Below are 19,239 nucleotides of genomic sequence, written 5' to 3'. Positions count from 1 at the left end.
CTTCTAGTCTGCAAATTATGGACCAAGGATCCCCCGTCTATATCTATATCTTACTTATTACATAAAACAAAGAAACTCTTAAATAAAACCCAAAAAAAAAACAAAAAAATAACACAAAAAACATGATGAAGTTGAAAATACTTGAGATCGCTCTCAATTGAAAGTTTAATCACAGCTCAAATGCTGATCTTTAGCAATTCTGATCCACATTCAAGTCCTAAATTGAACAACTAAATCTCTTGCTGTTTAACATACTTATTTGATAATATTATCGAATGCAAAATTAGTATTACCTCGTAAAACCAAAACAAGGTCGCAATCTGATTTTCAAGGACAAAAATATTCATTATATCTTATTGCAGAAGGCTCATCTACTCACTGTAGATACTGTTTGGATCCTCAGCTTCTACTGGCATGAAAAAAAAACTTACAGAAAATATGATAGGTCATGCCGAGATACCGAGGCATTCTTCTTCAAGATCATTGCAGCTGAAAGATAACTTGTTCGTGAAGGTCTGGGTTGAATTTATTGAGTCTTATGTTAAGCATGCGAAGAGATTCAAACAAAAGTTAGCAGTTCTAGCCGCTATCTATTGCTATTGTTTTTCTTTCCGTCTTCTGGAGGCAGTGACATAAATTGTATAATTTGCTGAACATGCTCAACATCAACTCCATATCGTTTGGCGATGTCTTGGACATCCATTTTACCTGAGTGGTCCTCGGCTTTACCCTGATGCAAAAGGATTATTTGACGAACATGCTCGATGGAAAGTGTCCCAGGAGGTAATGTATTCTGTTCACTTGCTCCAGGCTCTGCTCTTGAACTCCGAAGCTTTGGCAATGATCTAGTATATCTTTCACGTACGATAGCCTACAATCCATGACTTAAATTAGAGTGAACAATTTGACCAAATCAAAGGATGCATACTAATTACTATCACATCACAATTGTAGTCTCATGCAGAAACTTTGTTAGTGATTATGGCATTGGTTAACACACCGATTTGGGGGAAGCTGATGGATGAGATGCTTGGCGAAATAGAACAGAAAATTGAACCCCAAATGATTGCATTCTGCTCATTGGTCAATGCAGGGTGTCATCAAATAACATATAACAGGATTTCAGGAATTGGTGTTGGAACTACTACAGCTCAATTGTGAGATTGAACCTATGACATGGCACAAGGGTTTGATTTCCTCCCCTGGGGATGGAAAAAACTGAGATACCTTAAGTCCTAAAAGGGATCTTTCTCATGTTGCTTGGATTAGAGATTTGAATATGGAAACTAAAAGCATAGTAATAAAATAAAAATAAATAAATAAAACAAACTGCGTTTCAAGTAAGGTAAAAAAATTGATAAAACTAGAAGTAGAACTACTCACCATTAAACTGCCTTAATTATTAGATACAACGACCTTTTTAGGTGATAAACAGTAGAACTACTCACCAAAAATAGAACAACCTGCTACATTCAGACTATCAAGTATGATTATTACAAAATCAACATGTTGTCTTAGGCTTAATTATTTAGGATCCAACTATACTCTTAATCATTCTCTCCAAAGACTAAAATTCTCTTTAAACCTTCCCTATGATTAGTCATTCAAACATTAATCAATAATTTAATTAATGAAATTATATCTATATCAACTCTTTTAAATTTCAAAAGCAATATCATCCAAACTAAATTTTTCCATGACATTTTCTTAAAAGCTTCTTTAACCTCTTTGTAATATTACTAAATCTATCATTAGGAAAAGTGTATATTGATTCTCAAACTTACCATATTTTCAATATTTAAACCTAAATTAAAAATGATAGCGGTGTAATATATCATAATTACTACAGTTTACTTAGTTACTGATGACTTAGTCACTAGCCACACCCTGATGCTGGCAGAGGTATGAAGAGAAAGATGTCACAGAATTGACAAGGGATCACTAAGTAGGATGCAGTGGTTATGAAGAAGATGAGGAATTGGGATAAGAGATGGAGTAAAAAGTAACGAGGGTAAGAACAGGACACTGGAGAATGGGATGTGATATAAAAAGGGAGACCTGAATGATGGAGAGAAAAACAGATCACAAAAATGATAGGAGAGAAGGATAAGAGAGCAGAGAAGCAGAAGGGGAAAGAATACAAATAGAAGTCTAAGTAGGAGACAAGGGAAAGAGAGTTAAGTGAAACAGAGTGCAGAAGAATAAGAGGAGGGAGAGGGACATGAACAGGAATAGAAGAAGAGGGAGAAAAGTGAAGAAGCAAAAGTTTAATTCCAATACCAAACAGATTCAGGTATGAGAGAGGCAGTGGAAGAAAAAAAAGTCTTCAAATTACGATCACAATTAGTTAACTAAAAAATTAGATAGGAAGCTTCTTAAAGACACTAAAGAAATGAAAATTATCCACTAAAATGAGAACTAGCTTGACTACAAAAATGCAAAAACATTCTTAAAATCCCCCGTCCATCATTTCCGAAAGGAAGGAATAAATCTACAATCAAATTGGAAGACCATGCTTGGCTTTTTTTTTGAAAATGATAAAGAAATGATGATATAGAATCCAGGAGAGTAGGAGAGAAAGGCAAGGAGGTTTTCCTTATTCCTTCCCTTAAAATGACTGCAATTAAAACGAGGTGCAAAACAGAAGCAAACAAAAAATGACCAACTCATAGTTGAGTTTATCAACTTTTGCTTTGTGATAAACAATGAAAAGTATAGGGCGAACGCGCATTTCATAATTTTTCTTTTTCATGTTTTCCAACCACATTTCTTATCCTTTCAACCTTCAAGTAAATAGTATTAAGAATAGTCTACTATAGATATAGAAGATTTTAGATAATAGAATACTAAAATTAGCTGTAGAACCATACCAGACTAATAAGATACTCCAAGAGCCCAATGAAAACGTCCCACAGAATTTTGTATGAAGAAAATGACAAGGAGTTTACAAGAGTTGAAAGAATCAAGTTAGGAGGGAATACACTAACACATCAAACATGGGATATCATGGTTACCTTTGAATAAGTTCATACAACAATCTCACCCAAATTTCTCATAATTTATCATCAACTAGCTGCACCTAACTACCCTTAGATACCAATATTTTTTATTTTATCCGTTCCAGTAATGCTACACGTCCAACAATTATAGGGACATTATTTGTTATATATCATAAACTTTTTTACCTATAATTGAGGCTGTAAATGAACTAAACGTTCGTGAACAAGTTTGGTGTTCGACTTGGTAAGAGCTTGTTTATGTTCGTTCAATATACACAAGATTAATTAAACAAAAAAGCTTGAACAGCTCGTTAAACTAAACAAACAAGCTTGAACACATATGTGTTCAGCTCGTTAACGTTCGTGAACAACGCTCACGAACCATATTCATTAATAAAACTCTTTTCAATATGCTAAATAAATAATAAAATAAAATAAACAAATAGGTTTAAATTATCAAGCTCAATAACCAATCAAACAACTAAAAGTTTCAAACAATCAAACAAACTTGATTGAGAGCTTAATAACATCTAAACGAACCAAACTCGAACCAAGCTCAAGCCATGCTTGAATTGAGAGCTCGATAACATCCAAACGAACCAATCTCAAGTCAAGCTTCAAACGAGCTTAAGCTCATAAAAAATAAACCAAGCCAAGCTTGAACAATCATTTCAAAAGCTTGGTTCATTTTAAGCTCGGCTCGATTACCTTATCAAACAAGTTTGAACACCCCAAAGCTCGGTTCAGCTTGGCTCGTTTATAGCCCTACCTATAATTTCCATTAATTGTCAAAACTTTTGGTACTTGACATTTCAATTAAAAACTACACGTGCTAAAATGGACGTGGACTATCAATTAGTAATTATGATTTAACATATATGATGGAATTAAAAAAGGTATTTATCGTAATGCAAAAAAGCAAGCATAGGGGTCTTGAAAGTGAACCAATCCATGTACTGGTAAATTAAAACTTAACAAAATAAAAACTCATATCAACCAGTATTAGAGAAACGATCAGGCATCGATCAACAAATAAATGTTGAAAAAATAAAGAAATGAAAAACTTGTTAATGAAGAAACAGATATACTAAAATTCTTTAGAAATTTTCCGTAACATGATCAGTTAGATGCATCAGAAACAATACTGATACTTAATGGAGTATAGTTGTTGTTAGTAACTCAAAACACATTGTTCTTTCCTTCAATCAAAGTGACAGTTAAATGGAATAAGTAATATATTCCTGAAGATTCATAAGTGTCTATGCCTCGAGGATTTAGACAAGAATATGAAATTTTCTAAGGGCAATATGACAGCATGGAATAACACATAATTGACAAATAAGAAACTAATATTTGTGAAAATATCATCAGCTACATGTCATATAATATTTACTAAAAGTACGTTGCATAGAAAAAACCCCTATTCCTTAACAATTGAAGATACTAATTATTGTCAGTGAGGTGCTCATGACTGGAATTTCCTCTCTACAAGGAATACAAAAAAGACAACTAGATATCATTCTATATAGTTACAACGTTTTGTACAAACAAAAAATGCAACATTTAAAAAAAATCACGCATTTCAATTATTACATGACTTAGGGAGGTAGATCCTAAATATTTTGATTTTGATGTTCATTGTTGCAAAGTTGAATATTATGAGATGAAGCTTTAACTTTTATTCAGATGCACACCACTGTTACATTGGCTAAAACACTTCATATGATTATGAGAAGGTTGCTCATTTGTGAGTACATCACAAAATGAGAGAAACAAGACAAAAGCAACATTAGATAGCCATATGCAACTGGTACAAGCCCCAGGTATACATGCATTTACAACAAAAATATATATATTTAAAAACACACGAACAGATTTAATTTCTCACCTCACCCATTACTGCTTTCCCTCCTGGCCTAGACCTTATCCTTCCCACCATTTGTTTAAGCATATCATCATATTTTGGATCCCTGTCTTCAAGGACACTACTCTCATGTTCCCTCGTGGCAGTGATCTCTGTGAAAACAAAGGTACATGACAGTTAAAATGGTTTGATTGTGTATATGAAATTAGTACACAAGAAAAATGATTTCAAAAACAAAAGTAACTCACAAGACAACTCTACATAGTACTAGGAACATTCAACAGGGGATAATATAACACCTCTGAGATCCAAAAGAATCATAAAGTTAAGTTTTCAGTACAAGGATAAAGTTCTGGTAAATCAAACAAGCATAAAGACAATGTCAAAGGAATTTAAACAGACACGACTAGTGTTCCTATACTTGCAATAACGACATGATTGATAAGACTCCAATTCTCAAGCATACTTCATAACTGCCATGGCAGGGTTTCAGTGAAATCTGAAGTGAGCATCAAGGAATAAAAGTTCTTTGTCAATACTGAAAACAAAATATAAGAGAGAAAATTTAAAAGGAAAGCATGGAATGATAGTTAGGCATCTATAATGCATCCACTTGTAAGGGCAGCCATTAACTAGGTAAAGGAAGTATACATCTGATTTCCCAAGAAAAAAAAGGAACGAAATACATTTCATTTTGTTAATTTCCTTTAGTTTCTCAAGGATGCTAGATGAAAAGCATCACATATGGAGGACACAAATTTACTGATCATGAAATCTAGTATAACTCTATTTCAGTTCTCTCAAATTATTAAAAGCAACCTAAGGAGAAAAAGATTTCAGGGCCCTTTCCAATTTTGGTGAGAATGGTGCAGCACAACCATGCGGGCCTATAGTTGTATGTGAGAAAACTAGAGATTACTATTCAGTGGAATATATAACAGATTTGCCCTCCTAATTCTTTTCTTAATATGTTCATTTTACCCCGTAGTCACCTTATCGTGAAAAAAAAGGAAAAAGAACTCATGTTCATTATAATGATTATTTGTGAATTCACTATTGTACTAACCAACAATATAGACTTCCTGTGAAAATTAAAAGAGATTGTAGAAATGGAATTGAAGCACAATAAAGATGTAAAGAGAAATTAACAACAAAAATGATATTTCATACTAAGCAGAATGAAGTCACCGAGCCCTTCCTAGTTAGATCATAGCCCTTCCTAGTTTTATCTTTTTGATCTTCCGTATGAAAATAAAAAGAAAACCCAAGTTTCGTTCATTTTCCTACGAGAAGAAAAGTTAATGGATAACCAGGTCATAGGACAAACGATAACAGGAAATCTACTTCATTTCTGCACCTACGAGAAGAAACGAGAACCGGATACCTGCATCAGGAACTCCAAGCTGATCTGGGGCATCTGTGGACGAGGCAGCAGGAGGAGGCGGGTCAGCAGCGGCGGAGGGGCGCGCAGGTCTCTGCGCCGGAGGCGGCGGCGGCGGGTCGATCCGGCTGGGCCGCACCCTTCCGGTAGCACGCCGCAGGGCCTGCCCCATTCCACCTTATCTTCGTTTCTTCTTCTTCTTTCGAGATCTCTATGGTGACACCGACGGAAGAGGCTGCAGCAGCACCCCCGCCGCCCTGCTGGCTTGCAGTTGCAGGCTTCTTCACAAGGGGGAGGATTCGGGAACCGAAGGACCTCCCCTCCGACAGATTTTGTGAATAAAGTTGACCCAAATTGAATCGAATAGGTCGGGTTAGGTTTTGATCTAGCGAATTATTCGATTTGCTCCCTGTAAATTTTCAATATGTTACATTACCCCCTCCTACATGCTCTCCTCTGCTTCTGGTGTAAATTTGCTTCTTTATTATTCGAACTCTTTTAATAAATTTTTTCTTTTTCTTTTTTCTTTTTATAATTATTTTTATTCTAACTAAATATAATTCACAAGTAAATGTAAATCACACAAAATTTGTTTATAATTGTTCAAATGACAAGTAAACTAAATGATAATTTTTCTTATTTTTTAAATATTCTATTCACTTTTATTTTACCACTTGCCAATTCTTGCATGGCCGTTACTGGGGCAGACACTTGAAACGTTTCATAGAGTTATATGTAACGGTGACGTCTACTCCCTAACATCTCTATTACTAATATACCCTCACAGTCGATGTATAATCACATTATAATTTATATGAAATGATGAAAAAAAAGTATAATCAATTCAGGTGAGTGGCATTTTGGTAAATTACGGAAAAATTAGGGTCCTTTTCATACTCATAGATTCTTTCGGCAGTTTACCGTTTGAGGACGTTAAGCTTCGGCCGCGGGCACATAAACCAGCAGCTTCCTCTGGAAGAGCAGCAGCGTTTAAAGCCTTCAAAGGCACGCCGGAGAAGGTATATAAGTCCCTCCTCCTCATCTCTTCTTCGTCTCATCGATGGCCGAGGAACGCGACGACGATCGGCCGACCGACTTAGAAGGTGCTCTGCTCGACAAGTTCCATTCCGGCTGATGTTTGCGCTCCTCATTGATCTTGTCCTTCTTCTTTTGTTTTGGTTGTACTCAGATGAGATAAGGACGCTGGATTTGGATGAGAGAGGAAGCCAGCTGTGGCCGCCACCGCCCACGGCGCCGGAGGCCGCCTATCCTGAGAGACCTGGGCGACCGAACTGCGACTTCTACATGCGCACCGGAGCCTGCCTCTACGACTCCTCCTGCCGCTACCATCACCCTCGCGATCGCTTAGCGGTAATGATTCCCCGAGTTCTTTAACAAGATCACCAACTATTTAATTTCTTGTTCTTCCTTGTATGGAATCCGACTGATCAATAAGCAACAAACCTTCTCAGGCGATCGCCGGAGAAGCAAGAAGCGGCCAAGTGGCACGCAAAATCCGAACTCCATGCAGGGTATTTCAGCAGCAAATTGACAATTTTAAACTTTTTAAATTTTATTTTATTGCATCGATCGACTGATACCAGTTTCTCTTGTTCTTTCCAGTTCTTTGCCGATGCCAGGACTTGTAAACATGGCGACGCATGCATATTTGAGCACACAGGGCAACATCGACATGCACGTTTGACACCTACTAACAAATATGGATTCCCCCTGCGTGTCGTCAGTCTTCTCTTCCCTTATTTTCTTTCAGAAATCCAACTCAAGCAAAAGCTGAAATTACTGTCTTCTTGAATATTTTCAGGGCAAAAAAGAGTGTTCCTTCTACATGAGGACAGGGCAGTGTAAGTTTGGAAGAACCTGTAAATTCAACCACCCAGAAGACTATGTTTCTTCCAGAATTCTTCAGTCCTCTGTACTGCCTCAGACAAACTTGCAGAGCTCTTTTGCACCCATGCAAAATCTTGGACCGAACAGTTTCATGGTCTGTAGTGATCTTTCTATTCTTTCCTTGATTCCATGTTTGTTCAAGATGTGATGATGCTTCATGCACTCTCAGGCCAGCAACTTAAATGCTCCTCCTACACAGCACAATAATATTGCTCTTCGGGAACATTCACAATTTGGTTCAGGGATGCCCTTTGCTACCTACATTGTTCCTCAACTAAATTTGGGTGTGTCTGATCATGATGATTATAAAGAGTTTTATCCGAGAGTGGCTTCCTCGATCGACCAGTCCAGTGATGATCAGATCGAACACATGCTCCCGGACACTCTCGATCTCGAGTACCCGGCATTCGAGAAGGAAAGTTTCAGAAGAGATTGATTTTCCAAAGCTTTTGAATTACTTTAAAGGCGATTTAAACTTTATTATTTTCCTTGTCATTGTTCTTTGAATTACTTTTGCTTAAAGAGATTGAAAATTTCTGTTTCTGATTGAATTGATGTATTCATATGTTCAGAAATTGTTCAAATTCTAATAGTTTCACATGGTTGTGTGTATCTGAAAGTGATTTAGGATATCGAACGGTTAGTGTTAGAGAGTAAACCTACACTTTCATTGCTGTGGAGGGCCCTTGTAACATAAATAAAACCTTAAGAGATAGGATCGATGACCTGAGTTTATCCCACCATACGTCTAATACCTGCGTACATGCATATATCTCTTTCCTTATCCATGGGACCGGCACTAGCAGCTAGCGGATCTGTATATTTTTTTTTTTCCAAAAGACACATTTAAAGATTGTTAAATATTAGGGGCTTTCTAAAATTTCTCTTTTTAAATAGAAAATGGCATCAAAAGGTCAATAAAAGAACACTCCGGGTGGTAAATGGAAAAAAGAGCGATTTCTTCGATCCCTCTGCTTGCGACGACCAGCGGAATTCGCCGAGCTGGGCCATCGGTGCGGCGGAGACAATGTACAACGGCGCCAGCGACGAATAAGGCGGCGGACACGCTCTCGCTACGCATAAGAAGATCCCTTCTGCGTCCTGGGTCCGAATTCTTCGGCGACTGACGGATCCGGCGCCGGCGTTCAGTTTCGCCTCCGTCTCTAATTCGTTTCTTTGGTGATAATCTTGTCTGACTCAATATTAAGTCATGTTGTTGTTTAGGTGATGGATAATCTTTATACGAAGCATTGGCATGTGGGATTGGGATGACCAGCAACTTCTGTTTTTGGAACTTCTAATTTGCTGATGGTTGCTCTTCTTCTTTATGTTCTATCTGGTAACTTAATCTCTATTTAGAAACTCTTGAAAAATGTGCATCACAAATTCACAATCCTGTCACAGTTAACAATCCTATGAGGAATGATAATCCAAAATTTCTCCTTTGGTCACAATTTGGAAATATAAAGAGTATTCATACTATTGTCAACCAGTTATCTGAAAATTTTCTAGTATAAATGTTCTCATGTATCTTCTCTTTTCTTTCTTTTAGCATTAGGCTTCCCTTACACAAGTAAGAATTGATATGAGTGAGCTTGATGAAGATTCTGATGGTTTTTTTTTCTACCTTGCGTATCAAATAAACTTAATATTTAGAGTTGAAATTAGTAACAGATCTAAAATACCTTGGTTTTCTACCCAAATTTAACTGTTAGTGGACTGCAGGAAATGGAGCTTATATATTTCCAAGATCTTATTTCTAATTTGGCACAATTTCATGATATGCCTGGAACCTTTGTTAAGATGTGTTTTCTAATAGCTGCATGCACATTCTTGTTCTTCTGTGATCCTCATAGGTGAGGTTTTTCATCAAACCTTTGTACCAATTGAAATATGCTGCAGAAGGACTTACCAAGTTTCTACTAAAGTAAATTGTTAATTATTGGTTAACGCTAATATGGATTTGTTTGAACTTTGAATAATCATAGGAAAGAATGCATAAAGAAAGTACTGCTTAGCAACTGTCTGCAGGATCTCATGGAACTTCACCAGGTATCTTTTCTACTGCAGATATCTGCCTTTTTAGTGCTACTTAGTTTTTCAATCATCAATGACTAAGCTATACAATTTTGTCTACTGAGAGATTTGCACCGTGATTGATACATATGCATGTCTATTCCTATTTATTATTTGCTTGGAGAACAAATTTTTTTCCTTCTTATTTTTCTTTTTTCTCAAACAACTTGTAATATCTGGTAGAGTTGTGCCTCTTTTGAAAAGTAGGCATGACTTCTTCTTCTTTAAGGCTTGGTGGACATTTAGTTGAAATGTTGGATGAGTTTTTTGGTTAGTATTCCATCAAAAATAAGACATTCTAGCCTAAATTGGATGTTTTCCTTTTCTTGTAGTCGCTTTGATCAATTTTGCTTTCATTTCCAAGTATCACTGATCAATTAGTTTTTCAGGTTTCTTTGGTCCTTGAGCTTACAAGTTTTATGCAATATGGTATTCTGGCCTGTGTTCTTCACTAGGTCACCATGCAAGACATATATTTGATGCTTGACTCAATGTATCTATAAAAGAAAAGGGGTCAAGCATAATTCAACATGTTCAACGAAATAAAACAGAGTTCAAAAGGCATAATACAAGTAGTAACAAGCAATTATGTAGAAATACCTATGTCTGAGCTTTTAGCAAAATTAGGTATGTCGATGCATGATTCCCTTTCTTGTGAGTCTTCCTGATTCAACGAGAGTGAGGACAAATAAACTACCACTGTGATTTACTAAAAATCAATAATAAATTTCTATGATTATGCAAAGGCACTTGTCATTGCAGTCAACACCCGAATTGTATATTGTGATAAAAACTGCTAAAACATATTGGCACTAAGGAATTTACACATTGAATTGTCTGCTATTTCTATGCTCCTTTCTATTTCTATGATCAGTAGAATTATTATTATTATTTCTTTCCTAGCATTATCAAATCAGAATTACATGTTAATAAACAAAGCACACTTTCCGGTGTGGACCAGTTCCAACAATAATTTGCTTTCAAGAATATGTTTGGTCTCACTTTGCCATTATCCTCTTATGCTTGATTGAATGCATACGTATTGAGAACTCAAATCAGCATCTAATCAACTTATTGCTTTCAACCTTGTTTATGATGCCTCCATAAAAGCTCATATCTTTAACAATACATTAATACTGATAATTGACAACATGAAGGCTAATTAATTTGCTCTATAATTAATTTTCACACCTCGCAACAGCATCAGTAAACATGAACTCATATGTGTTATCTCTCCATCTATGTTGATGGTTAGAGCCATAGAGCACCTGCTTCCCTTAGCAAGGGCACAAGATTGCCTCCAAGGTGCAGCGACATGACTCTGTCCGTTAAGCCAATAAGCCGGCCACCAATAAAGACGGCTGGCACTGGCGGCCTTCTCCCCAACAGTTTTATCAATGCCTTCTCCATCTCTGCTCCTCGTGGTTCCTGGTCAAGCTCGTAGACTACAGCATTAACTCCTAGCTCATGGAACAGGCTTTTCACAGTGTAGGTCATGTAGCATGAGCTCAAGCTAAAGATGACCACGGCTCGTTGCGAGGCTAAATTCATCACCTTATCCATATAATTGTGACCAAGATTGTTGGGCAATGGCTGAGTTGTAGTTAGCTATGGGGTGTTTGAATTGTGTATATATAGGTGTGCAAAAGTTGCACTAGGACTTGGAATATCAACAATACAAGCGATTTGACATCAGAGGAGGGAGATAAAGTTGGTAGTTGAAGGACTTGAATAATGTGTCCTTTTTTCCATTTTTTTTTGGGTTTCAGGTGCATATATAGATGTGGCCAACACAACACTTGCAGGAATATTTTGGATGCCAAAAAAGTGGATTGGATTTTGATAAGGATTGAAATTCCCTCTACGTGGTTTTGGATTGCAATGTGTGTACTGGGGATGTCTCTGGGCATAGGAAGATGCATGTATAAGGGAATAAAATGTGCTACTTGGCAGCATATGGGCAGATGGCAAACATGATCACATGGAGATTGATGGTGAAGATAGCCATTTGCAATTGGGAGTACGATAGCGTTGACATCTTAAGATACCCTGCTTTGCTCTCTATGACATCCTCAAGTGATGGATTGATAGCATTTGAATGGAAGGAGAATAGAGGAGGGAATAAGAATAAGATGCATTGACTTTTAGTTATATTGCAACTTGAAGTGTTTATCATTTTTATCGATGTTGAAGATGTGGAAAGTAATCTTTGAAGTTAAGATGGGGAGGGATTTAACTTGCCGTGCCTATTTTGAACAGGAATTAGTCTCATATCTAATATGGTGCAGGGATGCCTGCGATTAAGTAATGTACCCGGAGAGCATATGCTTAATTAGGTGAAGGACCTTCTTTTAGTTGTAGAGAACACTCTTTGTCGATTAGCCGTAGAACAAGTTTAAATTTCAGTCAAACTCGACGGCTAAAAGGGTGCAACTAGCCATACACCGAAAAATCTTATGGAGGGTCCCGCCATAAAATTTCTGTTCTATAATTTTTTTTTCTCAGAATATATTCTTCATCTTCCTGTAGCATTATCCTTGCTCAAAACATGAATCTTCCATCTGTTCAGCTATGTGCGCATTGCATATATGAATAAAATCCTGCACCATTATACTTTTTGATGAAGGATCAGGTCTCAACCTTTGAGCAAATTAAATAAATTCATGTACCTCAAAGTTGATGTTTCTTGAGCTAAAGTTCCATTGCAGGACTCATCTTCTTCAAGTGGATCGGGTCATCACTTTGTCAAAGAGATTTTGAATATTTTCTTCCAAAGTTATATTCTTCTAAAGAGATTTAGTGTCATTTTTTTTCTTTCTTTTATGGAGAAATATTGTAGATAATATCATGTTTTGTTTTTGTTTTTTGTTTTTAAAAAGCTTAGATGCTTTGATGCGGCTTTTGTTGTCAAAGTGATGGCTTTAAGAAATGAAACATTTTTATTATTGTAGGGAGAAAAATGGTTTTATAATTTTTATCTTTTATTTTTATCCTTCAATAATAATTATGTTTTTTTTCCTTCTTTTGTTTATTGAACATGTAATGTCTCGTAAGGTATGGTAGATATATCATTATTGTTTGTTGGTGCTACATATATTGCTTTTGAAAATAGCACCACTTTTAGTTTTATCGATTTTTTGATAGCCCTAGACATTTTTTTCCCATTAAATGATATATGTGGTATTTTCTAGCAAGTAAACATTTTAGCTTAGAATCAATACAATAACCACATATAGAAGGCTCTAAAAGCTCATCTCTATCTCGACTAGAGTTTTTAGTTAAAGTTATAGGTGGAACGATAGAATATTGACTAGGGTCTTCAAGTTTGCCAAACTAATAGAAGACTGCTTAGACGACATAGGCTCAGGGGTATTTCAAAAATAATCAAAGGACTCAGAGTGCATCTTTTGCCAAAGTTACATCCTATCAAGAAGGGGTTGTTAGAGCTAGGAAGCCCCCACGGGCTTAGCTGAGGTGGTAGTTGAATAACTATTTTCCACTTGAGGTCAAGGGATTGAATCGCAAGACTGGCAAAGCGTAATGTAATTTCCTGCACCTCGTATACTCATCCTCCATTTACCTATTTATTCAATTATCGTGATTTATCTCCTTCGTATTGATCTTGTAATGGGCTGGCGGGGTTGGTGAGGGCAAGTGAATCGTCTTTTGCCATTAGGAAACGCATTGCTCTTATTTTATTATACGAAGCTCTTATTGAGGGCACAATAAAAGAAGGATATAACCAACTTTCTTACTCAATATTTTGTGGGTAAGCAAGTGAAGGTAAAACATTAGCACTCCACTAGAAAGCTCTGGAGGTCCCTATTCTAATATTAAAATAGAAAAATATTACTATGAATTTTGTCTCGGTGCTTCTACGAACTCGGATGCGACTGACTTAGCAGAGTTGTATTGTCGAGAGATCATCGAATAGCATAGTGTTCTAGTAGCAGATCGAGACTCTTAGTTTGTAGTTTGCATTGGGTTATAGGCTTGGAGTTGCATTTTGGTATTTAACCGACAACTAGTGTACATCATCTCAATAGTTGAGGGTATGCTTCGAGCATATGCGTTAACTTTGCTAGCAATTGGGAATGTCCTCTCCACTTTGTTGAATTTGCTTATAATACTAACAACCACTTGTGCATTTATTAAATGATACGCTTAAAGGCATTATATGGTGACGAGATTGAGATAATTGAGAGGATCAAAGAGAGATTTAGGGTTTAGAGTTTATAATCTAGAGTAGATAGAAGAGGAGCTATAATTTTAAGTTCTTAATAGGTGATTATATATCTCTATCAAAGGTGTCGTAAAGTTTGATCACTAAAAGAAGTTGCTTCCTTGATGTTTCTAACAATTTTAAGAGCGAATCAAATACACACTTGCTTTGCTTTCTACTTCAAGCAAGGAGCATCAATCTTCCATGTTTTGTTGTTGAGAGTGTATGATTCTGAATCTAACATCCCATCTATAAAACTTGTGAAGAGACTCATACAGTTTTCTTTTATACACAGCTTCTAACTTCATAAAATTTAGCAATTGGCTTGCTGAAAGGTTATATCACCGGTCTCAGGCTACTGGTTTTGGAAGTCGAAAGTAATCTTCTAGTGTCGATTCATATCGTTCAGATATCTCGTCGCATTGTACTCCTCTTCGCCATAGACCTCATCAGAGTATGCCCTCCTGCTGACCTGGTCCTGATACACTAATTCTGCTCTCGTCGTAGCCTTGGAACCTCGACACATCAAGAAGTCTGTTATCCTTCTTCTACTTGCCTAATGAGATCGATAAAGGTGCATTTTATTTCTTCTTCTTCTTCTTTTATCCTGTCTGAGAAAAATAGTTAATTTAATTTGTTGAGTTCGAGCAGAGATGGAAGCATTGTCAGTCAAAGGAGGAGGGCAGAGGGAGAAGAGATGGCCGCGACAGCTCCGCTCGAGGAGAGGCTAAAAATGGAAGGAGGCTGGCAATATCACCTAAAATTGAGCGAAAATGAATTCTTTTTTTTTGTTTTCTTTAAAAGATCGTCTTAAATTCCACAGCTTAAACTCTCACGGTGACACTATCAGACCGTAAACTCATGGTCACGATAATGTCATGAGGGTACGACGATCATGAGTTTCCACTGGGCTTTACTGGTAGTTGGGATTGAAAGACATACAATTCCAAGACTTGATCTCGCTTGCATAGGAAAGATTCATGTACCAAGGCCAACCTCATCTCCGATCAACCGTGCTGGTAGCAGCAGCACCACAGCAGCAAGCAAGAAGGCTTGTGTTTAGCATTGTCTTGTTTTGCCGCTGCTCCTCATCACAATCTGTGAAAGATGCATGGAAGGTTAGAGATTAATAGATAATAAATGGCAGGGAAGGGAACAAATAAAAGAAAGAAACCACAAAAGAGAAACAAATAAATGAGAGGGCATGGAAAAAATTAAAAAAATAATAATAATAAATCCAGGAAACCTGGAGAAGCAGAGTTTCTCATCTGTAATAATATTATAGATTAGCAAAGCTATGAGAAAGAGTGAACAACTCTGGTACTACTAGCCTATCAAGTCGGTCAGATGATGAAAACATAATTCACAACAAAGATGATTGTAGTTTTATTTTGTTGACAAAGCATATGAACACCCATTCCATGGAAATATAGATGAGAACCAAAACCAATGAGTATTTGAATCTCCAAGTGAAGGAGCTTTTGTATGTTACAAAGGGCATGTTACAACTATGACTTTCCTTCTATGCAAATATTCTCTCAATAAAACTCTATAAATATGAACCTTCAAATCTTAGACAGATATATTCCCTCAATCAGTTGGAGAGATGAAACTTCCTCAAGCTGGCAAACTCCAAAACTTGGTCGACTTATGACTGTTGGCATGGCAAACAAATGCTTCTTATGTGGTTGCTTTCTTCTTTGTTTGTCACTGGCATGCAGTCTTTCGAATTCATTTCTCTCCTTGTATGAATTAAAGAACCTGGTGGATCCTGTTGCACAAGGAATATGTAAAAATATCAGATGCCAATTTTATGACTCGTAGGAACTGACAACATATTGTATCTTTATCCACTGCGTGAATTGAAGCAGATAAATGAACATGTAATTTTACTCAGAACTCATAGGTGATTAAAATAGTTGGGGAGATTACATGGACAAAATAGTGTTGCAGCACTCTTGTTTGTCCCACCTTGGTGGAATCCAAAGTTGATTAATACATTCATTCAAAATGAACCTGTAATAAGAGATTGCTACCAAAACTAATATGTTTTATGTGAGATAAAGAGAAGCTCAAGTCATGAAACAAGAAATACACTGACCAACTTGAAGGTTTTTTCGACTTTGTAGATACTTTTGTTCAACAATTGATGAAAAAAATGACTTCAAGCTGTTTTAACTCTGAAAAAAATCAGAAATAAACTAAAATACAAGATCAGTCACATGAGTTGAAAGCAAATAAATATCACCATGCCACTAACCCTGAATGTACACTTTTAGCATGAGAGTTCCAAGAACAAGATACATTCAGCCTATAGAGTTCCACAATAAAAAAAGGACTTGCATGTAAGTTTGCAAAGTTGCACAACTTGATATAAGACAAACGGTGTATAAATACAAGAAAAATTAAGCTTTGTAAGTAACATCTATTTACATATATTGTTACACCTAAGATTAACGAGGTTATCATGGCATTTGGATGTTGCCAAAAAATGGCAATCCAATGTTACCTATTTCAGACAAACTCATCTGCAAACAAATAAATAATTAATTTGATAAATCTAAGAAGAGCTAAATTCAAAACTTCTCAAGTACATTTTGATGCCAAATGAAATAAACAAACTTTTGATTTTGATGTCAATTGCTGTAATGTTCTTCACATGTCTGTAATCTTCTTTGTGTGTCCAATCAATCTTTAGTGACATGGATGCCTAGTTTCAATCTGACTTGGTGTACTCGAGAAGCATGTGTGGAGATCTGTAGATCTTTATTAGGGTCCAATAGAGAACCTCCTCAACTTCTAACTCGCCTTCAGCTCGAGCAGCATATATGTTCTCACATATTGCTATCAGTCTACACCCAAAGATGTGAAACACTTTTATGATATAATAAAGAGAATGCAAGAAATGCTGAGATACATATGATTTTTCATGGATGATTTAGTTTTCTGACATTGTAAAATAAAGATCAAGAGTTTGAGAAGAAAGAACAAAACTGCAAGCGAATTAGCTTTGCTGTTGTACCTTTTATCGGCTGTGTTTTTATACCGTAGAACAATTAACAATAACAAAAAAAAATTGAGTCTCATACAACATCTATATGAATCTTTTTTAATCATTGAGCTATATGCGAGGTCATATGAAATATTAGAAATCTGATTTTATAGAGCACTCCTATGTCCTAATCAACATTATAATTTTATAGAGCATGAGTCATGCAATATTACTGAAGCATAAAAAGTTTTCCTTGCTAAGCATTTGAAGGAAGCTGACCAAACCTGTAATAACATGCCACTGAAAATATATAGATAAAAATATCAACTTGTGACTAATTTCCATTTTGCAAGACTTTCTCGTCCTAAGGAAGCCTATTCATGTAAAATGTATCGATAAAAGAATATTTTTAATTTCCATCAATATCGAACAACTATCTACATTGGAATCAACATTGAAAATATTACGACTTAATAATCAAATGCATTAGTTTATGAAATATATAAATCAATTAATTGATTGATTCATATAATGTGCATGCATGATGCTCAAATCATGTACCCCACACATACCATTTGCAAGTCATCTATGCCACTTTTTAAATAATTTATGTTTTAAAATACAAAAAGTACAGTATTGTCAGATTCATTCTTCCAATTACACAAAATGAAATAGTTATATTAAATGAACATTTTTTTTAAAAAAAAAAATTGCACCCTGAATTCATTGATTACTACATAGCATGATTTAAATCATAAAAAACACATGTAATGCCTATGAAATTTTTTTTAAAAAACTTTTTAATATAAAAATTTAATTGCAATTTAACCAAAATTTAAATTATTTGAAAATTTATTATAAAGTTTAGTGTGTGATTGTTAAGTCAAATATAGATTTACTTCAAAAATATATTTATCGTCCAAAACAATAAGATATTTCATTTTAGACTTCTTGAACTCGACTTCTTATTTGATCCAATTAAAGTACAATAAAGTATAGGAGTATTGATGATAAATTTTAGATATTTATTTTGAAATAGTAAATAAAGGATCTATAAACAAATATTACATATTTAGGTTTTATTAGGTATTCAGGTGTAGTGGATTTAGTCCCACATTAGTACTTTTAGGTGTAGGTTTTATTAGGTATTCAGGTGTAGTGGATTTAGTCCCACATTAGTACTTTTAGGTGTAGGTTTTATTGCTCCCTATAAAACATAGTCTAAAATTTCATACCGTATCAAATCAAACTGTTGAAACATATCGTTCTTGTAAATTACCAAAACTCGATATTAGTTGGCAAAGGTAATAATATGAATATTACTCGGCACAGGTAATGTCTCATGTATCGTTGTGTCAACCATACTAATCAGTATTTTCTTATGCCACAACACTCAACACCTCTTACATACTATAATATAAGTCAAGATAATGTCCAAATCGTACCATTTTAGGCGGCAAACAAAATTTATATTTAAGTATATAGTTGTATTATATATAATGGATCCTTCCCTGGGACCCCGCATGGCGGGAGCTTCGTGCACCGGGCTGCCCTTTTTTTAAGTATATAGTTTTATTATCTTTTTTCCTTTTTCCACCTCCAATTCCCCACCAACTGCATACATTAGAACATTGACACAATACTGCAACGTCAAAGATTGAAACTCTAGCATAGCTCAAGATTTTGAATCTTGCTATAAAATACTATGTAATAATTCTCATCAACTAATACAAACTTCACATGGTGCTAGAGCTAGTTTTCAATTCTGGGACCTATGGGTTGGGCACATAAATATTT

General features: G+C 35.7%; 3 protein-coding genes and 1 long non-coding RNA gene across 4 annotated transcripts in view; 2 read left to right on the top strand and 2 right to left on the bottom strand.

The window, feature by feature from the left end:
- Positions 1 to 268: 268 nt before the first annotated feature.
- LOC121982275 lies at positions 269 to 6,594 on the bottom strand. Its single transcript, XM_042535261.1, has 3 exons — positions 6,248 to 6,594; positions 4,888 to 5,015; positions 269 to 871 (listed from the first exon to the last, which is right to left on the bottom strand). Exons 1-3 carry the CDS (start codon positions 6,414 to 6,416, stop codon positions 587 to 589), a joined length of 582 nt encoding a protein of 193 aa, XP_042391195.1. The 5' UTR covers positions 6,417 to 6,594; the 3' UTR covers positions 269 to 586.
- LOC121980138 (zinc finger CCCH domain-containing protein 6-like) lies at positions 6,458 to 8,588 on the top strand. The gene is made up of 4 exons (XM_042532103.1): positions 6,458 to 6,578; positions 7,434 to 7,615; positions 8,067 to 8,246; positions 8,322 to 8,588. Exons 1-4 carry the CDS (start codon positions 6,458 to 6,460, stop codon positions 8,586 to 8,588), a joined length of 750 nt encoding a protein of 249 aa, XP_042388037.1.
- Positions 8,589 to 9,090: 502 nt separating this feature from the next.
- LOC121982274 lies at positions 9,091 to 13,246 on the top strand. Its single transcript, XR_006112053.1, has 3 exons — positions 9,091 to 9,331; positions 10,141 to 10,204; positions 12,937 to 13,246. It is a non-coding gene; the product is annotated as an uncharacterized LOC121982274 (long non-coding RNA).
- A 3,324-nt stretch (positions 13,247 to 16,570) lies between these two features.
- Positions 16,571 to 19,239, bottom strand: part of LOC121980137 (piezo-type mechanosensitive ion channel homolog) — a 39,608-nt gene continuing 36,939 nt past the window's right edge. The window contains exon 15 of the mRNA XM_042532102.1: positions 16,571 to 17,302. Within this exon, the coding sequence (XP_042388036.1) occupies positions 17,167 to 17,302 (136 nt within the window). The 3' untranslated portion in view covers positions 16,571 to 17,166. The remainder of the gene's footprint in view (positions 17,303 to 19,239) is intronic.

Source organism: Zingiber officinale, chromosome 5A (assembly GCF_018446385.1).
Source record: "Zingiber officinale cultivar Zhangliang chromosome 5A, Zo_v1.1, whole genome shotgun sequence".
Classification (NCBI taxonomy): domain Eukaryota; kingdom Viridiplantae; phylum Streptophyta; class Magnoliopsida; order Zingiberales; family Zingiberaceae; genus Zingiber; species Zingiber officinale.
Note: the sequence above shows the minus strand (reverse complement) of the source record. Positions and strands in the feature narration are given on the sequence as shown.